General features: G+C 43.7%; 1 protein-coding gene across 1 annotated transcript in view; it reads left to right on the top strand.

Moving 5' to 3' along the window:
* The window catches only part of LOC122926306 (urokinase plasminogen activator surface receptor-like), a 46,666-nt gene that overhangs the window by 21,368 nt on the left and 4,268 nt on the right, over window positions 1-21,030 (top strand). The window contains exons 5-6 of the mRNA XM_044277678.1: window positions 10,155-10,271; window positions 20,277-20,423. Of these exons, the coding sequence (XP_044133613.1) occupies window positions 10,155-10,271; window positions 20,277-20,423 (264 nt within the window). The remainder of the gene's footprint in view (window positions 1-10,154; window positions 10,272-20,276; window positions 20,424-21,030) is intronic.

Genomic DNA, 21,030 nt, shown 5'->3' with positions numbered 1-21,030 from the left:
TGTATGACCGAGCAATAAACGTGAAAGCAGTGTAGTGCAGAATTGTAAAAAAGTGGTCTGGTCATAAGGGGGGTTTAATCTAGGGAGCTGAGGTGTTTTAAGCTAGCTGACATTAGTGATGTGCTAATGTCAGCTAAACCTATCTAGCCTATTCCTACTTGTATCAGTGCCCCTGTTTAAGCCAGAAATCTAACTGTTATAATATTCTAATTAGCCTCTAGGATTGGGGGGGGGGGGGGGGGACGCTGTTCCCACCTCTGTCACTTCCCTCCATGTCCTGATTGACAGGGCCAGGCAAGGCTCGCATTTGTCTGCCAGCCCTGTGCTCTGGTCTTTCCCTCACCGCTCCTGCGCTGAATACTGAACAGTGCAAGATTTCAGCAGCGCACAGGGCTGGCAAACAGATGCGAGCGCTGCCTGGCCCTGTCAATAAGGACATGGAGGGAGGTGACAGAGGTGGGAGAACGGAGCCTCTAGGAGCAGGAACAACGCCCCCTTCCCCCGATCCTAGAGGCTAATTAGATTATTATTATAAAAGTTAGATTTCTGGCATAACGGGGGCACTGATAAAAGTAATAAAAAGGCTAGTTAGGTTAAGCTGACATTAGCACATCGCTTAATAGCTTAATAGGGTTAAATCTGGTGACAGAAACCCTATAACTATGTTGCTAAGAAGGTGTGCACACGTTCTTTGCAACATAATTAAGTTAATTAATTTCTCCGTCCCCACCCCACACCTGCAAGTATGCTCAAAAATGGATGTAATTGCTGACACATGACACAGATTGACTATTCTCAAAAATATCCAGTGAATATGTCCCTGACTCTATGATATGTAAGTGAACCACATACCAAGCCCCAGAGATCTAGGTTTATTGGAAAAACGTGTGATAATTTATGAAATAATAATTTATTTTATTATGAGTTTACCTGTTGAACACACCCAAAAAAAATTAAATTTGAAAATGACGCATATCCTCCTACGTCCCACCTGTATACTTAAATATCCCCAACCAAGTGCTTCATCACAGAAGACGACCGTCAGGAGTTCATCATGATCTCTCCTCTTGGATTTCTGATCCTCTTTTCAGTTCTTGCAGCGAAAAGTAAGTCTTTTTTCTTTGCTTTATAGTTGTGAAGAATGATCAGAGGCTGGACCGGCCTTAAAGCATAACTTTTATTGAAAATCCATAAATTCTATTGATATAGAAAGAAGAAAGTGGGTCCAATCAACCATTTTACCTGTAACCGCTAAAGGGCCAAGAAAGCCCAACATTTTTTATTATTTTTTTTTATCATTGCATCGCTAGATCCATAACATTATTTTTCCTATATGTAGCTGTAGGAGATGAATTTTTTTAATGGCACCACTTTGGGGTACATACTGTATTTTACAGGTCAGGTATATATAGAATGCAGTAGCATGATTTAGGCAAAATTGCGGACAGCACACCTCGTGTTATCCGCATCTGTATGTCTGTTCCGTAGCCCCGGCAAAACAAAACATGTCCTATTATTGTCTGTTTTGCGGACAAGGATAGGCATTGTTACAATGGATCATCATACGGACGTCATCCATTTTTTTTTTGTTTGTTTGTTTTTTGCAGACCCGCAATTTGCGGGTCACAAAACACATGCAGTCGTGTAAATTTAGCCTTAGGCTACTTTCACATCAGCGTTTTGGCAATCCGATATTTAGATTGGGCAGAGGATCTCAAAACTGACCCAGAATGGATCGTTTGGTCCCCATTCATTGCCAAAGGGGACAAGACTGATCAGTATGCATCAATTCCATTTTGTAGTAGTTTATGACCAGACACAAAATGGTAGCAAGCTGTGGTTTTGAGTCCGGCCTGCGAAACTGAACAAAACGGATCCAGCATGAAAATCAATGTACTTTAATAGTGTTGAACCATTACAAAAAAAATAAAAAATGGATCTGTCAACCATTGACTTTACAATTATTTTCATGATGGATCTGGTTTGTTTCGATTTAATACAACCAATGGCACCAGGGCTGTGGAGTCGGATTCGGTGTCCATTTTGGTGGAGTCGAAGTTGTTATAAAATGGACCGACTCAGTCTCCAAAAATATATAATAAATTGGTACAGTTAGTTCAATGCAGTATGTGCTGAATATATTTTCATATGAATTTGGGAAAATGATGAATTGTGCTATAAATGTCTGTTCTATTCCTGATCTAAGGATCTAGGCTTTTAGTTGAGATGAATGTGTGCTGCCCTTTATGTAGATGCTCAGTAGTGAAGCTCCTCCGCTACAGATCAGAGGAACAAGGCACTGGGAAGGAATGGCTGCTTGAGAAAACAGGATTAAAGGGAACCTGTCACCTCCCAAAACCATCCCAAGCCGCCAGCAGTACCTGCGTGTAGCCAGCAGTGTGTTTCTGATGATGCCTTTCTTGCTGAAGGCAGATGCAGCAAAAGTACTGAAAATGTTGTTTTATCCCCTAGTCATGCTTGAAGTCAAGCGGGCAGCGGCCTCCTTGCTTAAAGTCACGGTAACCATGCCCCCTTCCTTGCCCATTCGCTGTGACTGACAGCGCTCATGCACGAGAGTTCGACTGCCTTTGCCGAACAGCCGGCTGCCAGTCACAGTGAAGGGGCAGGGAAGGGGCCTGGTTACCGTGACTTGAAGCAAGGAGGCCGCTGCCACCTTGACTTCAAGCATGTGTGGAGAAGCGCGCCGGGCAGGGGATAAAACAACGTTTTCAGTACTTTTCCATTTTGGACCGCTTGTGAGAGCCCTGAACGGATCTCACAAACGGAAAATCAAAACGCCACTGTGAAAGTAGCCTTACCCGCACATCATCCGCTCGTGTGAAAGAGCCCTAACATTAAAGTAGTGGCCCTATGACAGAGTGGGAAGGGGGGCAGCAGCAGTGGCAGTAAGAGTGATAATACTTGCCCATAACAGAGTGAGTGGGGAGGGGGGCTCTAGCAGTGGCATACAGCACAAGATGGTGGCAGATAACAGTAGTAGCAGAACCCAACAACAGCAGTTTGATAGCAAGGCCCAGTGGCATGCATATCCTTTGAAAAATGTAACATGTACTGTACATATCAATAGGCCAAGAAGGCCCAATGTAGGAATGGCAGTAGAGGCATCAGGTGTGTGGCATCAGGTGTGTGGCAGCATCAGAATGGTGGCAGGAGCACGTGGCCAGAAGAAACGGCCCATTTTGCAGAATATTCCATTGTGTTAGCACCAGTGGTGTAACTAGAAATTACTGGGCCCCACAGCATATTTTTGAATGGGGCCCTCCTCCCTTCAGTAATTTTTTCACAACCCCTTCCTTTCATGCCGCCCCCATTCCTGTGGCTAGTAAAGATCACTCTCTCAGACCAGGCCCGGCAGCTGTTCCATCTATTTTGTACACTGTCTATACTGTCACTGTATATAATTTCATTGTGTAATACTGTTGAGGGGGCCCTGACAAAATCTTTTAGTCCTCCTCCTCCTGGATTAGTGTTGAGCGTGAATATTCGAATTTGCGAATTTTTTTCTCGAATATCGCAATTTCGAGATCTCGCGAATATTTAGAATATCGTTCTATATATTCGCGAATTCGAATATTTTTTTTTTTTTTTATTATTATATTTTTTTCTTTCCCACTTCTCTAAAGTTGTTCTTACCTGTCCTTTGGATTCCTGGCTTCCTGGCTGCTCCAGTCAGTGGCGTTTTCAACTTACTGCTATATTCCTTATTAGCTAAATTACAATCTAATCTATATGTGTATTTTACGAAATTTCGCAAATTGCGATGCGAGTAATATAATACGAAATAATCGCATGAAGATTTCAACTTAGCACTGCTATATTCCATATTCTAGCCTAATATGGAATATAGCTGTGCTAAGTTAGCACTGCTCTATTCCACACTAGGCTAGAATATGGAATATAGCAGTGCTAAGTTGAAATCTTCATGCGATTATTTCGTATTATATTACTCGCATCGCAATTTCGGCTTTTGAAAATGTTCTTAATATTGCTCTAACTTCGTCTCTTAGAATATTACGAATATTCTAAAAGACGAAGTTAGAGCAATATTACGAAATTTCGTAAAATACACATAGATTGTATTTAAGCTAATATACTGCTATAGTAATATTTTTTAATAGTGTACATATTTTACAAAACTTAAGTTCAGAAGAGGCCAAAAAAAATTAGAGGAAAAAAAAGGGATTATAGCACTATATTAGCTAAATTACAATCTATATGTGTATTTTACGAAATTTCGTAATATTGCTCTAACTTCGTCTTTTAGAATATTCGTAATATTCTAAGAGACGAAGTTAGAGCAAATCACGAAATTTCGTAAAATACACATATTAGCCTAGCCATAGTCAATTAGCATAGGAATGTTGCCTTATACTATCAAGATAAATAATCGCAATACGCGAAAAAAAAATTCGGATATTATTCGCGATAATTGGAATAATTACGAATATTCGATTTCGACGAATATAACACGAATATTCATTCGAATATTCGCGAAATATCGCAAAATCGAATATGGCACCTCCCGCTCATCACTATCCTGGATGGGCCCCTTCGGGGTCAGGGCCCCAAAGCAGCCGCTTCCCCTGCTTCCCCTATAGTTACGCCCCTGGTTAGCACACTACAGTGTGATCATTAGTTGCAGAATGATCTATTCTGTTGCATCAGGCACCGATATCTGGAAATCCTGGTTGATCCTTGCCTGATTCATCTTTATGAAGGTTAGCCCCCACCGCACCGCCCTTCAGCCACACTACTGGCTGGGCAGAAAAGCATGCCATGACAAACTCCTCCAGTTGCAGCCCGACTTAAAGTTTGCATGCCCAGGAGTCCAGGGGGATCTTGGATAATGAGTGACAGGGTGCACTGTAAGTATGCCATCACCTACTGGTTGAGGTTCTGCTGCATGTCCGGCTGCTGCTGGGTGGTTTCTTTAGTAGATGGCTTAAGGCCTCATGCACATGACTGTATGTATTTTCCGGTCCGCAAAAAAACAGATCCGCAAAAAATACAGATAACGTCCGTGTGCATTCCATATTTTGCAGACCGGAACAACTGGCACCAAATAGAACAGTACTTTCCTTGTCTGTAATGCGGACAATAATAGGACATGTTCAATTTTTTGGCGGAACGGAAATACGGATATACGGAAATGGAATGCACGCTGAGTAACTTGCGTTTTTTTTTTTTGGCGGAAGAAAATACTTTTGTGCGCATGAGGCCAAGAAGAATGCTCATCATAGATTCCAGACAAAAGTTGCTGCATATGGAGCTGGTACTTCTCCTCCCCACCTCTCCTACCAGTCATGGGAGCAGAGCGTGAGCGCAGAGGGTACCCCGGCTTTCTGAGGATGGGTGATGGTGCTTGTAGGCAGCGACCAACTGACTACACAGCATGTCTCTACAGCAGTCCATTTTTGCCTCCCTCTCAGAAGGTCTAGGAAATGCCCATATTGTTGAATGTGGATAGCCAGTGGTCATCCCTCTTAGAAATCCTGAAAATACGTCTGTCACTACACAAACATAACAGTATGTATCTGGCAATTTGTGCAAGGAACTCTGAGGGCCTCCCTGCCTCCATCTCCACTGCATACTCCCACAGTCTGTCGGGGTTATCTGCGTCTTGTTCCTCATCGCCCTCCAGCTCCTCCTGTTCCTCTCCTGTCGTTTGGGCAGATAAACCACCTTTTTGTGTATAAAATTCCTGGCAGTTTATGTCCTCCTCCTCCTCTGCCAGTTCATCCTCCTCAGGGCTCAGGTGGCTGTGTGCCACATCTTCTGTCCCTTTGCCAATCAGATTTGTCAGCATCCACTCCAGGACGTGAAGGAGTGGAATGACATTATTCATCCCATAGTTCTGCTGAATGACAAATAAAGTGACCTCCTCAAAGGGCCTGAGCAAATGGCACGTTTCATACATGAGCTGCCACTGGCTAATGTGGAAGTTACACCGGGAAACAGACCTGTCCATCTGCAGTATTAATACCGCTGTACAGACAGTCTAACATATGGAGCGTGGAGTTCCAATGGGTGGAAATGTTGCATATGGGGCAATGTTGGGAAAGAGCATTTTGCCTTTGGAGCTCAAGGAGGCCGTGGTTTGCACAGTAAGAGTGGTTGAAGTACATGCACAGTTTCCTGGACATTTTAACAGGTGCATAGATCAGCCCTCCCTGAAGCATCACAGACAAAATGTTTTTCCCATTATCAGTAACCATGGTTCCTATCTCCAGTTGATGAAAAGACAACCATTGTTCAATTTCATTATTGATGACGTGGAATAGTCCCTCCCTGGTGTGGCTCCGTTCACCAAGGGTGACCAGGTGCAGAACCACATGACAATTCCTAGCTTTGCATAGGTGATGTGGAAGATGCATATGGTGACGCTCCATGTGTTCATGCAGGGTCGTCGTGCCAACATTAGCACCCTGGCTGCTCCCTCCACCACTGCATGATGACTGGCTGCCGCTGATTTTATGAACCCATGAACTGCTAGTGTGTTCCTCACAGGTAGTCTCCCGAGCAGCAGACTATGTACCCCTCACGGTTGGCTACAGATCTCCTAGTGCTTCTACCCTGCTGTCTCACAGGAACAGTGCCACCTTTTGCCCCTGATGTTGATGATGTCCCCTCTTTATCCGGCTCCCACGTGTGATCGGCTAAATCATCATCATCTGCATCTGTTTTGTTGTCACTTTTGTCACCCTCACCTGTCTCTTGAGCAAGCTCATCCTTGCTGAAAAGCGGAGCAGAGTCGGCGGCTATCGTTGGCTAGCAGAAGGAGCAGTAAAAGCAAGAAGCAGGTTCAGGACAGGTTAGGGCACAGGGGCAGTTCCCGGGCCATGCCAACTAAGCGTGGTGTCAGAGGAACCCATCAATTTTGGGCTGTGTATATCTGTTGTCACCTGAGATGATGTTAAAGATCGAGCCAACCATTCCAGTACTGCTGGATTATTGGTCAAAACACGACCGCTGGATGACAGTGGCAGCTCTGGCCAGTTGTTGCAGCTGCTACCAACCCTCTTCTTCTGCTACTACTTGTGCAGGCTATAGCAACATTTTTTACATTGCCCGTTCCTTTGAAGGGCTCAGGCAACTGTCTATTGTGGCCATAGTGTACAGTCCCAATAAAAGCAAATTCTCCAGCATCCGTCAGTATTAGTCGTCTTTATTGTAGATCGGTCAAAAAGTACAAACTGCAATCTTCACCACCCTCCGCCACAGGTTAACATGTTTCAAACTGGAAAGTTCTTAATCTTAACCTAGTGACGTGGACCAACACCTGAGGTTAAGTTGGTATGTTCAGCAGGGGGAAGGATAATGGGGAGGGATGGGGGAGGAGTGGGAAACTGCTAGATACAAAGCCGCCTAACCCCTGGGTTACCACGTATTAAATCTAACACCTTAAAACATAACAAAACATATACTAAAATAAAAAATAAAAAAGACAGACACGCGCTGTCTGATATAGCATAAGAATGCCTAGTAATACATGGGGCATAAAGGTATGTATATAAAAGCACGCCAGAGCACAACTCCTATAAAAAATTCCTACAACATTGGTATTGGTTTGAAAACTGCTAAGTGTGAACAGTCACCAATACCTAGAGAGGATGTGTGAGTTATAACTGCAAAATAGGTGTAGATCTTATAACTGCACATGACTCTAAATGACACTAATGTTATATATGATATATATATATATAGAAGGAGGTTGCCATTAGTGATATAAAAGCATTCATTCTTTTTTAAGATTGAGACCTACAGGGTCCCTTCTGCCTAACCCAAAAATCCAGTATTCTTCCCTCAGGAGGATTTTTTTTTTTTCTATGGCAAATACACGTAAATAGCTAGTATTTCTATTGTGAATATTAATAAAATGTTTTGCTGCACTAGAAATACCCAGAGCCTGAGGATCGGCCACATAATTACGGAAAATTTCAACATCAAAAGTTACATCAATTGTAATTCAACCGGCCGGGGTAATTGACATCATCAAATGCATATACTGCGATCTGCTTTATGTAGGTTGCCCTAGCAGACAACTAAAAACAAGAATAAGGGAACACCTTAATTATGTGACCGATCCTCGGGCTCTGGGTATTTCTAGTGCAGCAAAACATTTTATTAATATTCACAATAGAAATACTAGCTATTTACGTGTATTTGCCATAGAAAAAGTATTGCTCCCCATTCAGAGGTGGTAATTTAAAGAAAAAAAATCCTCCTGAGGGAAGAATACTGGATTTTTAGGTTAGGCACAAGGCACTCTGCAGGTCTCAATGTTAAAAAAGAATGAATGCTTGTATATCACTAATGGCAACCTCCTTCTATATATATAGAACTGTCATTTAGAGTCATGTGCAGTTATAAGATCTACACCTATTTTGCAGTTATAACTCACACATCCTCTCCAGTAATTGGTGACTGTTCACACTTAGCAGTTTTCAAACCAATACCAATGTCGTAGGAGTTGTGCTCTGACGTGCTTTTATATACATACCTTTATGCCCCCATGTATTACTAGGCATTCTTATGCTATATCAGACAGTGTGGGTCTTTTGTTTTAGTAGATATATGTTTTGTTATGTTTTAAGGTGTTAGATTTAATATGTGGCAACCCAGGGGTTGGGCGGCTTTGTATCTAGCAGTTTCCCACTCCTCCCCCATCCCTCCCCATTATCCTTCCCCCTGCTGAACATACCTACTTAACCTCAGGTGTTGGTCCACGTCACTAGGTTATGATTAAGAACTTTCCAGTTTGAAACATGTTAACCTGTGGCGGAGGGTGGTGAAGATTGCAGTATGCACTTTTATACCGATCTACAATAAAGAGGACTAATACTGACGGATGCTGGAGAATTTGCTTTTATTGGGACTGTACAAAGGACGAGTCCGGTCCTCTCATGAGTGAGTTGAATGCGATAAACTTGCATCATGTGTCAGTGAGTTCCCATTCTGTCCTCCACTCCTCTGATAGCATCGGACAGTATTATACTGATTTATAATGCTGTGTAACCCTGAAAGTCCTGAAAACTTTTGCATTACACTGACAGAAGTATATTGCTGTACAATCCTGCCAGAGGAGCGGAAGGAGGCCAGAATGGACATCTCACTGACAAACGCCGCGAGATTGTCGCATTTAACTCTCCCGTGTGTGTCTGGCCTAACAGTACAGATGGAAGGAAGGGGTTAGGTTGAGAATTTGGCATAGGGGGGTGCAGTTTGCATTTTTGCCTCAGGCAGCAGAAAGATGGGTGGCCTTCCCCTTGCCACAAAGCACTGAGGGAAGGGGGGCCCAAGCTGAACTCTTGCACCAGGGCCCGTGAGCCTCTAGCTAAGCCCCTGCTTAAGGGGTTAGTAAAGCTCTGTCTATTATATATCCTTATGTAAATCAGGGTGAAGTACAGTGTATAATGTCAGAAGGGAAATACATTATTTCATACTTTGCCTAAATAGTGTTTTTTGTTTAAACATTCTATTAAGCTTTTTACTTGTCCCACTCAAGTGCTTCTTCAGATAACTGATATAATGCTGATAAGCAGGGTGTAATAGGAGGGCTAAAATGGCAAATAAAGGTTGTGTTCACATCATCATTAGAGATGACCCGGCAGCCTGATCCGGCATAAATACCACCTTTCAGCCGGACAAAAACCATTGCATGTGGTGGTATTTGTTCAGATGAAATTCAGTATTTATGCTGGAAAGCAGCAGGTGTTCGGCCGGAGCCGATTATAGCCAATAGGGTTCCAGCGGTGATCTGCTGAAACCAGCAATGCCATATCCGGTGAACACCGGCAGCTCGTTCTCTGCCAGAACAGCCTGCCGTAAACGTTCCCAGGAGATGTGAACACAGCTTTAGGGGCCATTGTTAATTCCAGAGGGAACGGGGAGGTTTATAACGGGATCTTTTGCTTAATATTAGGGAAGCCAAATTGAACAGAAGTCAACAGCAGAGTCTATCTCTGAGTCAGGTGGAGAGGCTTCTGAGACTCCAGCACTGCAAAGCAACCGAACTAACCACAAAGCTACCATCCCGTCCTTCATGTGGAGCTATTCCATTGATACAGTACAGTTTTCAGAGCCATCCAACCCCGAGTAATGATTGTAATAAGAGATCATTTATATATTTTCAGGTTACGCTCTCTCGTGCACAAGGTGTTCGTCTGCTTCTTCCACTACATGCTCAGGTGACAGCGTGATTTGCCCTTCTGGTTTTCAGTGTGGATCGACATATGCAGAGAGCACCAGTGGTGAGTTATCATTAATTTCAATTATTTGTCCTTTTTTTATGACATTTTTTTTCTGTTCTTTTACAGGAATTTCTTGTTACAGAATAAGGCCTCATGCACACGGGTCTGCAATACATGGACACCGGCCATGTGCACCGTGCATCACGGAAGCGGACCAATTCACTTGAATGTGTCCGCAATCCGGAAGGTGGATGCGGGATGGGGGCACGTAACCCCATGGAAGCACCGCGCAGTGCTTCCGTGGGGTTTCTGTCTGTGCTTCCGCACCAGTGCATGCACTACTTTTTTCCGGTGCGGACCGACAGATGCGCATCGAGGACCCCATTTAAGTAAATGAGCACAGAGCAGAGCAGGGGGGCATTTTTGTGAGAACAGTTGTATTTTAGACTCGGGTGGACCATCCAAGAGCAAGGAGGATTGTCTCTGACTACCAATGCACAATGAGGGATATTTATCATACTGGTGTAAAGTAGAACTGGCCCCCCCTAGAAACCAATCACATTCCACCTTTCATTTTCCAAAGGAGCTGTAAAAAATGGAAGGCGGAATCTGATTGGTTGCTATGGGCGACTAAGCCAGTTCTACTTTACACCAGTTTGATAAATGTCCCGCAATGTGCGTAGGCTAGTCCAAGACGCTTACTGCCATTGTACAGAAATAAAGAACCAGAGAGAGTAAAAGGGTTCAACTGTTTTAACCCTACGTTATGCATTTGTTTCAAATTTAGTTAAGGACTCCAATTTCTCATGAACCAATGTCATACGATATTGTGAGATGCCAGAACAATCCCTGGCAGAATAGAATGATAACGTACAGAATGATGTTCCAGCAGGAACTCTAAGGGCTCATGCACACAGCTGTTATGCGGCCAGTCTGTGCTTTCTGTCCCCAATGCACAGGCAACATCTGTGCGGTGGCCTGGGCGGATCGAGACCCATTCAACTTGAATGGGTCCATTAACCGTCTGCACCATAAAAAAATTAGAACATGTTCTATTTTTTTGCAGTGCTGAGGCACGGACAGAAACACCATGGAAGCACTTGGTAGTGCTTCCGTGTAGTTCCAATCCTTGCTTCCGTTCTGCACCGCACCGTATATCCCGGATTGCGGAGCCATTCAAGCCATCCAGCGGCTTAACAAAAAACTGCCTCACCGCCGAGTAGGCAATTTTACCCCCAACACTACGCACTGACTGACTGCTACAGCCGATGCTTCTGTGAACCCGTGTACCACTACTTAACGGGCAGGTAGGTTCCTGGGAAGCGGGTGGTCTACCCCTAGCACGTTTGGCTACCGACCTCCCACTGCTGCCACCCTGCTGACTCCCGGCCACGCTAGCGACTTGCTGGCTCACTGTCAAGCTGTCACCCCCTTTACACGATGATGAAGCCCCTTCATCAGCCGGTTGCCAAGTGTGATCAGCTACATTATCATCATCGATTGCTGTCTGCACGTCACTGATGTCCTCCTCAACGGTCTCTGGGTCAGGAGCCTCATCGCTCGCAACACCAGCTCCCACGCCACTCTCCTCATCACTACTTGCCCAACTAGCGGAGGAAGCGTTGGATGTCTCCTCAACATCTTGGCTGGGGATTAGCTGCTGACTGTCCTGATAAATCCCCCCCCCGGGTTCATATTTCCTGACATTTGTCAGTGTTAAACCTCATCTGCCACTTATCTGCCCAAGCCTCCAGTCTATCCAGATCGCTCTGTAGTAGTATACTGTCCTCATCAGTGTTAATTATTTTACACAGTTTAGTGTAATTTGCGAAATTTGATACTTTACTATGCAAGCCTTCTACAAGATCATTAATAAATATATTGAAGAGAATAGGGCCCAGTACTGACCCCTGAGGTACTCCACTAGTGACAGTGACCCAATCTGAGTGTGTACCGTTAATAACCACCCCTTTCTATCATTGAGCCAGTTACTTACCCACGTACAGACGTTTTCTCTCAGTCCGAGCATTCTCATTTTATATACTAACCTTTTATGTGGTACAGTGTCAAATGCTTTGGAGAAGTCCAGATATACGACATCCATTGATTCACCGCTGTCAAGTCTAGAACTTACCTCCTCATAAGTCTAGAACTTACCTCCTCATGGAAACTGATTAAATTAGTTTGGCATGACTGATCCCTTATGAAGCCATGCTTATATGGCGTTATTTGCTTATTTCCGTTGAGATGCTCTAAGATAGTATCTCTTTAAACAGTTTACCCACAACAGATGTTAAACTTACCAGCCTATAGTTTCCAGGCTCTGTTTTTGGACCCATTTTGAATATTTTTCATGGGACAACCCCTTTAAGGAAACAACTGTTTGTATAACAGCAGCAGAAGTTGTATTATAAAGTGTTACTGTCTCATGGAGGTAAACCCTTTTTTTTGTATTTGGGCAGCTGTCTCACTAGGAGAGATGGGGGGCCAGGCCATTTGTTCTGGAGTGGAGCACCCCCCCCCCAATGGTGAATGATAATTGGCTGCCTATATTGACATCAGCCAGACGATCAATGTGGGACTTACCCAGCTACATGGTCTCTGCTCTCTCCTATAGCAGATTTAATTTCACTCACACCCCCCGCCCCGTCTGCAAACATTGTGGAGAAGTTGGTCTGCTCCTAAAGCCCAACTCCACTGCCACCCTCCATTAAGCTCACTTCATTTGAAGTACACTCTGTTTGCAAAGGGGAAGACACCAGAGGTTAGTGATAGGTTGAATAGATGAGTTAGGGCTGGGATAATGTGGTGAGGTTAGGGATGAGGTTGGATGGGATTGGTTAAAGTACACAGATGGTGAGATGTGATCTAGAGAGTAGGGTGGAAAGTTGTTCTTCTGTAATGGTGGAGAAGCAGGTTTTGGGAGAAGAGGACTGAGTAGTTGTGTAGAGGGTCTGTGGGGACTGTGCACTGAAGCTTTCTCTAATGTTGATGATCTTTTGTTTGAAGTATATGGAAAAGTCCTCAGCTGAGATCAGAGGTGAAGGTGGGGGGGTTGGGGGATGGAGAAGAGAGTTAAAAGTGTTAAAAAGTAGTTTAGGGTTGTGGGAGAGGGAAGATATGAGGGATGAGAAGTCGCCTATTTTGCATCAGCGAGTGAGGATTTGAAAATAAGAGCGGATTGCTTATATGTGGTGAAGTGATCCTTAGAATGGGATTTCTTTCATCGCCGCCCAGCAGCCCTGGAAGCTTGTCTGAGCTTTTTGGTCAGGCTAGTGTGCCAGGGTTGTCTGTTGATTTTTCAGGTTTTGTTGTGTGTGAGGGAGGCAACAGAATCCAGACCTGTACTTATTGTGGTGTTATACAGAGTGGTGACAGCATCTGTGTCCTGGAGGGAACAAATGGTAGAGAGTGGCAGAAGAGAGTCAGAAAGCAAGCGGAAGTCAAGATGTTTAAAGTTCCTGCCGGGGTGTGTTAGTTTGTGGACCGGGGGAGCAGAAGGAGAGACCAGTGAGGAGAAGGTGAGAAGGTTGTGGTCGGATAGGGGGAGAGGCGAAAAAGAAAGGTTAGATAGGGAGGAGAGGAGGGTAAAAATAAGATCCAGAGTGTGACCATCTCTGTGGGTGGGGGAAGAGGACCACTGCGAGAGGCCGAAAGAGGAGGAGAGTGCTAGAAGCTTGGAGATGTCTGAATGGCAAGTGTCAATGGGGATGTTGAAGTCACCCATGATGATAGTGGGGATATCAGCAGAAAGAAAGTGTAGGAGCCAGGTGTTGAAGTGCTCAAGAAATATGGTGGCTGGGCCTGGGGGGCAGTAAATGACAGCTACTTGGAGGTTGGAGGGACAGTAGATGCAAACAGAGTGTACTTCAAATGAAGTGAGCTGAATGGAGGGTGGCAGTGGAGTTGGGCTGTAGGAGCAGTTGTCCCATGAAAAATATTCTACAGTTTTCAAACCAGCACCTGGATCTGAATACTTTTGTAATTCTATGTAATTAAATATTTAGCATAGCCAATGAGTAATTCAATAAAATGTATCTGTATAGCGCCACCTGCAGTTTTTTTTCTTATTATTTCTTTGCCCTGCTCACTGATATGGCCGCACATGCTCAGTTTCATCCTTCAACTGCCCCCTGAGTTGTGACAGGCAGAAGATGGACACGCCCCCTTAGCTGGAGCAGAAAAGACACGCCCCCTGAGCTGTGATAGGTAGAGCTGAGACACGCCCCCTGAGCTGTGATAGGTAGAGCTGAGACACGCCTCCTGAGCTGGAGCAGAAAAGACACGCCCCCTGAGCTGTCAGCTTGATATAAATCTAGCAGAGCAATGAATGGGGAGATCTCTGGATCCATGTGAGGTACAGGGCTGGTTCTAGCTTTGTTACAAATATATTGTCATGTACTATATGATGTCTGATTTTCATTTTTTATATAAGTCATAGGATAACCCCTTTAACCCCTTAAGGACACAGGGCGTACAGGTACGCCCTTGTGCCCTGGTACTTAAGGACACAGGGCGTACATGTACGCCCTGTGCATTTTCGATCACTGCCGTGCGGCTGGCAGTGATCGGAACCCGGTGCCTGCTCAAATCATTGAGCAGGCACCTAGGCTAAATGCGCGGGGGGGTCCCGTGACCCCCCCCATGTCGGCGATCGCGGCAAACCGCAGGTCAATTCAGACCTGCGGTTTGCTGCGATTTCTGCTGTTTCTGATCCCCGCGGTCCCTGACTGCGGGGATCAGAAACTTTAGGATTAAAAATTGTTTCCTGTATCCCTCCCCCCTGCACCCCTGAGTTATTCGAGCACGGTGGGAGGTGCAGGGGGAGGGTTGCGGGCGGTGCGGGAGGTGGGCGGTGCGGTAGGCGGGATCGCGATCCCCCGCCCGCCTCCCATTGCGTAATCGTTGGAGTCTAGTGGATATACCAGGGTGCCAGCACATTGCTGGCACCCTGGTATTAACGGCTGACAACGGTGATGCGATGTCAGCCGTTTAACCCTTTCCATACAGCGGTCTGTACGGACCGCTGTATGGAAAAGGTTAACAGTAAGAGGGAGCTCCCTCCCTCTCCGATCGGGGGGCTGTGCCTTTGCAGTCCCCCGAATGGAGAGGGAGAGAGCTTCCAGGCAGCCCTCCAAGCCCCGTCCTTACCCTTCCCCGTCTGCGCAGTTCTGGCCACTACTGAGCAGACGGGGAAGGTTCCCATGGCAACAGGACGCCTTCTCAGGCGTCCTGCTGTCCATGGTTCTGAACAGATCTGTGCTGAAAGCATAGATCTGTTCAGACAAAGTGTAAGTAAAATACAGTACAGTACAATATATATTGTACTGTACTGTATTATGCAGACATCAGACCCACTGGATCTTAAAGAACCAAGTCGGTCTGGGTCAAAAAAAAAAGTGAAAAAAGTGAAAAATAAAGTAAAAATCAAAAAACACATTTATCACTGATTAAAAAGGAAAAAAATAAAATTCCCTACACATGTTTGGTATCGCCGCGTCCGTAACGACCTGATCTATAAAACGGTAATGTTACTTTACCCGAACGGTGAACGCCATAAAAATTAAAAATTAAAAACTATGATGAAATTAGAATTTTGCCCACCTTACTTCCCAAAAAAGGTAATAAAAGTGATCAAAAAAGTCGCATCTACGCCAAAATTGTAACAATCAAACCGTTATCTCATCCCGCAAAAATCATACCCTACCCAAGATAATCGCCCAAAAACTGAAAAAGTTATGGCTCTTAGACTATGGAAACACTAAAATATGATTTCTTTTGTTTCAAAAATGAAATCATTGTGTAAAACTTACATAAATAAAAAAAGTATGCATATTAGGTATCGCCGCGTCCGTATTGACCGGCTCTATAAAAATATCACATGACCTAACCCCTCAGATGACCACCGTAAAAAAATAAAAATAAAAACGGTGTAAAAAAAGCCATTTTTTGTCATCTTCCGTCACAAAAAGTGTAATAGCAAGCAATCAAAAAGTCATGTGTAACCCAAAATAGTGCCAATCAAACCGTCATCTCATCCCACAAAAAATGAGACCCTACTTAAGATAATCGCACAAAAATTTTAAAAACTATGGTTCTTAGAAAATGAAATTATTGTGTAAAACGTACATAAATAAAAAAAATTGTATACATATTGGGTATCACCGCGTCCGTGACAACCTGCTCTATAAAATTACCACATGATCTAACCTGTCAGATGAATGGTGTAAATAACAAAAAACAAAACGGTGCCAAAAAAGCAATTTCTTGTTACCTTGCCGCACAAAAAGTGTAATATAGAGCAACCAAAAATCATATGTACCCTAAACTTGTACCAACAAAACTGCCACCCTATCCCGTAGTTTCTAAAATGGGGTCACTTTTTTGGAGTTTCTACTATAGGGGTGCATCAGGGGGCTTAAAATGGGACATGGTGTCAAAAAAACCAGTCCAGCAAAATCTGCCTTCCAAAAACCGTATGGCATTCCTTTCCTTCTGCGCCCTGCCGTGTTACCGTACAGCGGTTTACGACCACATATGGGGTGTTTCTGTAAACGACAGAATCAGGGCCATAAATAACGAGTTTTGTTTGGCTGTTAACCCTTGCTTTGTAACTGGAAAAAAAATATTAAAATGGAAAATCTGCCAAAAAAGTGAAATTTTGAAATTGTATCTCTATTTTCCATTAAATCTTGTGCAACACCTAAAGGGTTAACAAAGTTTGTAAAATCTGTTTTGTATACCTTGAGGGGTGTAGTTTCTTAGATGGGGTCACTTTTATGGAGTTTCTACTCTAGGGGTGCATCAGGGGGGCTTCAAATGGGACATGGTGTCAGAAAAACTGTCCAGCAAAACATGCCTTCCAAAAACCAAACGGCGCACCTTTCACTCTACGCCCCGCTGTGTGGCCGTACAGTAGTTTACGGCCACATATCGCATGTTTCTGTAAACGGCAGAGTCAGGGCAATAAAGATACAGTCTTGTTTGGCTGTTAACCCTTGCTTTGTTAGTGGAAAAAATGGGTTAAAATGGAAAATTAGGCAAAAAAAAGAAATTCTCAAATTTCATCCCCATTTGCCAATATCTCTTGTGCAACACCTAAAGGGTTAACAAAGTTTGTAAAATCAGTTTTGAATACCTTAAGGGGTGTAGTTTCTTAGATGGGGTCACTTTTATGGAGTTTCTACTCTAGGGGTGCATCAGGGGGCTTCAAATGGGACATGGTGTCAAAAAACCAGTCCAGCAAAACCTGCCTTCCAAAAACCATACGGCGCACCTTTCACTCTACGCCCCGCTGTGTGGCCGTACAGTAGTTTACGGCCACATATGGGGTGTTTCTGTAAACGGCAGAGTCAGGGCAATAAAGATACAGTCTTGTTTGGCTGTTAACCCTTGCTTTGTTAGTGGAAAAAATTGGTTAAAATGGAAAATTAGGCAATAAAATGAAATTTCATCCCCATTTGCCAATAACTCTTGTGCAACACCTAAAAGGTTAACAAAGTTTGTAAAATCAGTTTTGAATACCTTGAGGGGTGTAGTTTATAGAATGGGGTGGTTTCTATTATGTAAGCCTCGCAAAGTGACTTCAGAGCTGTAGTGGTCCCTAAAAATTGGGTTTTTGTAAATTTGGCCTGGTCCTAAGGTGTAAAAAGGCTGTGTCCCTAAGGGGTTAAACGGAACACGTAATCAGAAAATGGCCTACTGTTTAAAGCAGAGATCAGAAACATTCGGCACTCCAGCTGTTCTGAAACTAAAACTCCCTGAGTGCTCCATTCACTGCTGTGGGAGTTAGAAGAACAGCCAAGTATGTTTGCATGCTGGGAGTTGTAGTTTCCCAGCAGCTGGAGTGCTAAAGGCTGCTGATCCCTGGCTTAAAGGGATTGACCAGGATTAGAAAAACATCACTACATTCACAGACAGAGAATCCAAACAAATCTACTTAAGCTCGCATGGGATCACTAGATGCACACGTCTCCATCAGAACTCCTTCAAACTGATAACCAGGTGGTATCTCACCCCAGTTCGACTCAAACAGATGCACTGCCTCAGCACAGACATATGTTGGAGGTGCTCCCAAACCAAAGGCACATACCTACACATGTGGTGGCACTGCCCTGTGATTCAGTCTTTCTGGACTGAGACACTTAAACTGGCTAAACAAATGTGTTCTTTACCCGAGACCCCCATCCCCCCTCTCTACATGTCGGACTGGAAAACATTCCCTTTAGGAAACACAGACTTTTCCTTTACCTCATGGCTGGATTGGTTATCCTTCCGAAATACTACACCAGCACTGAACATGCTTTCTAACATATCTGAAACACCGAACTGATCTTCACAAAATCTGTCCGTCCTTGATCCTGGATACAACACATCCCTCGTACCCAACTGTCAACTCCCCCCCTCCCTCGCCCTCACCCCACTCCCTCACACCCCTTTACCATCTACTCATTACTCCATGTTCATCATTATGTTATAGAACGAGCACTGTTGCATATCAACTTGTCATAATTGTTCATGATTTCTTCTACATCGATACAATGTAAACAGTCTCTTATTTTATTTTAGTTTCTATAAATTTTTATTGTCAAAGTAAATGTGAGGACAAGCAAAGTACAAGATACATTCGCATTTTTGATAACATGTATCCTAAACACAATACTTTGATTTCTTTTATACAGAAAGGTGCAAAGTAAAAAGGCATACATGTATATGGATACTGAACTCTTGATAGGACAGTATATAAAAACATAACATCTAACGGAAAATAAACAACAATCCGAGCTATGTCATCGCTACAAATTAGAACATATGCGCTAATTGCAGATGAGACTAACACCGATGCACCTTATTATATTTTAAAAACTAATAAAAAGAGAATTCAAAAAGAAAAAGAAAAACATTGCTGCCTTCTTCCAGAAACAGTGCCCCATTTATCCACAGGTTGTGTCTGTTATTGCAGCTCAGTTCCACTAAAGTGAATTTGACTGAGATGAAATACCACACACAAACCATGGACAGGTGTGGCACTATTTTGGGGGGGAAAAGCAGTAATATTTTTCTAATTCCAAACAATTGTTGGTGAATTATTTAGTTTTCCATGTCACTATCTATATTTTAAATTAGACGCTAAGCCTAGAAATATGCTGACACTGTTTTGAACACTTTTCAGCAGTCATCTCATTATCATTACAGACAGGGTTACAATGACAGATAACACCATAGATAACTCAGGACCTGTCATTAACAGTAGGTGACAGTCAGAGCTTATCTACTCTCCCTACCTGCAGACTGACCTCTGCAAAGGTCAATGAGCATGCCCACAATACTCTCCTATAGAAGCCATCAAACATCTCATGTCTATCGGGCTTATGAGCTGTGTGGCTGCTGTAAAGCATATCTGTAAATGCTGCTAACAGCAACTCAGGCAAAATGGCCGCTCCCATAAACATGTTCAGAAAAAAATTGCAATAAGAAAATAAAACATATTAAAAAATATATATTTTATTACTTTCTGGTTTAATTGGGAAAATACATGTAGGTGATACATTCCCTTTAACTCCCATAGACCGGAATGAGAGCGCGGCGCCCACCTCTCATCCCCCTCCATCCTCTCCGCATGGATGTGGCAGCCTTTGGTCATCTCACCAAACAGGATAAGGTTTGAGGGCCACATCTGTCAGACATTTATGGCAGATCCTGTGGACTTTACTCTGTAAAACTGATCTCTTCTATTAGGGTCCTACTCTGGACGCGGCCACCAATCAGCTGATTGAGCGGCTGTGGCGCTCTTATAAACCCAATGTCCTCTTCATTGATTGCACTCGTCCACAGTGCACAATGCTGTACTTTTAGCAGCGTCTTGGTATTGCATCTTTGTCCCCACAAACATATTATTGATGGACTATCCTAAGGACTGAGCATCAGTTTTTAAGAAAAGGACAAGTCTTTTATAGAAGCCAGAACAGGAGTGATCAACTGGTTGTAATGGTGCTCACATATATTCTCTATCTCCGCACTGCAGTCTCTTTCCTTCTTTAAAACCTCCTTTATGTACATTTGCAGGTGGAAAAACTTCTACAAGTTTCACCAGGGGATGTGTTCCTGAATCTGAATGTAACTTCCAGGGAAATGTCAACGTGAATGAAGCTAAATTAGAGACGGCCTATACTTGCTGCTCTACTGACAACTGCAATCCTCCTGTTCCTAAAAGTAAGTCGGTCACTTTGTGTTGATGACATTACGCAGATGATACTTGGTCATTCATGGCGGCTGACTGTTGGAAGTGAGAGAAGAGCTCCTCTCGCGAATCCAATGGATTGGTAGTACATTAATAGTAGGTTGGATCTGTCCCCATACTACAGTGCTCTCAAATTGTAGAACACTATGCGGTAGATCCTCCAATAATGACCAGATCACAGAAGGTCTGACTATGGGGACTCTCAGTGATCATCTGTTATCATTGCAAGAAGTAAGACATACATAAGACATGCACATGGTTAGCCATGTAATATGTTATTGTATGGGCTCTGCCAAGGAAAAAGCTTCTCCTCCAAGTAAATAAAAGTGACCCCCCCCCCCCATCATCTAATATCCACATACCCTCAAAGGGGATATAGATAATGGTGATCGCCCATATTCAAAAATATAACTTCCACCTACTTTCTCAGTGTCCTTATAACAATGCCTTCTCAAACTGGCCAGGGAGGTGAGAAACACAAAGGGCTCCCAAAGGAATCAAAAATCAGATGGGCCAAACCTGCCTGACTCTTGCTTTCCTGGAAGAGAGACTTTCCTGCTTGAGCTCTTAGAATAAATG

Source organism: Bufo gargarizans, chromosome 2 (assembly GCF_014858855.1).
Source record: "Bufo gargarizans isolate SCDJY-AF-19 chromosome 2, ASM1485885v1, whole genome shotgun sequence".
Lineage (NCBI taxonomy): Eukaryota > Metazoa > Chordata > Amphibia > Anura > Bufonidae > Bufo > Bufo gargarizans.
Note: the sequence above shows the minus strand (reverse complement) of the source record. Positions and strands in the feature narration are given on the sequence as shown.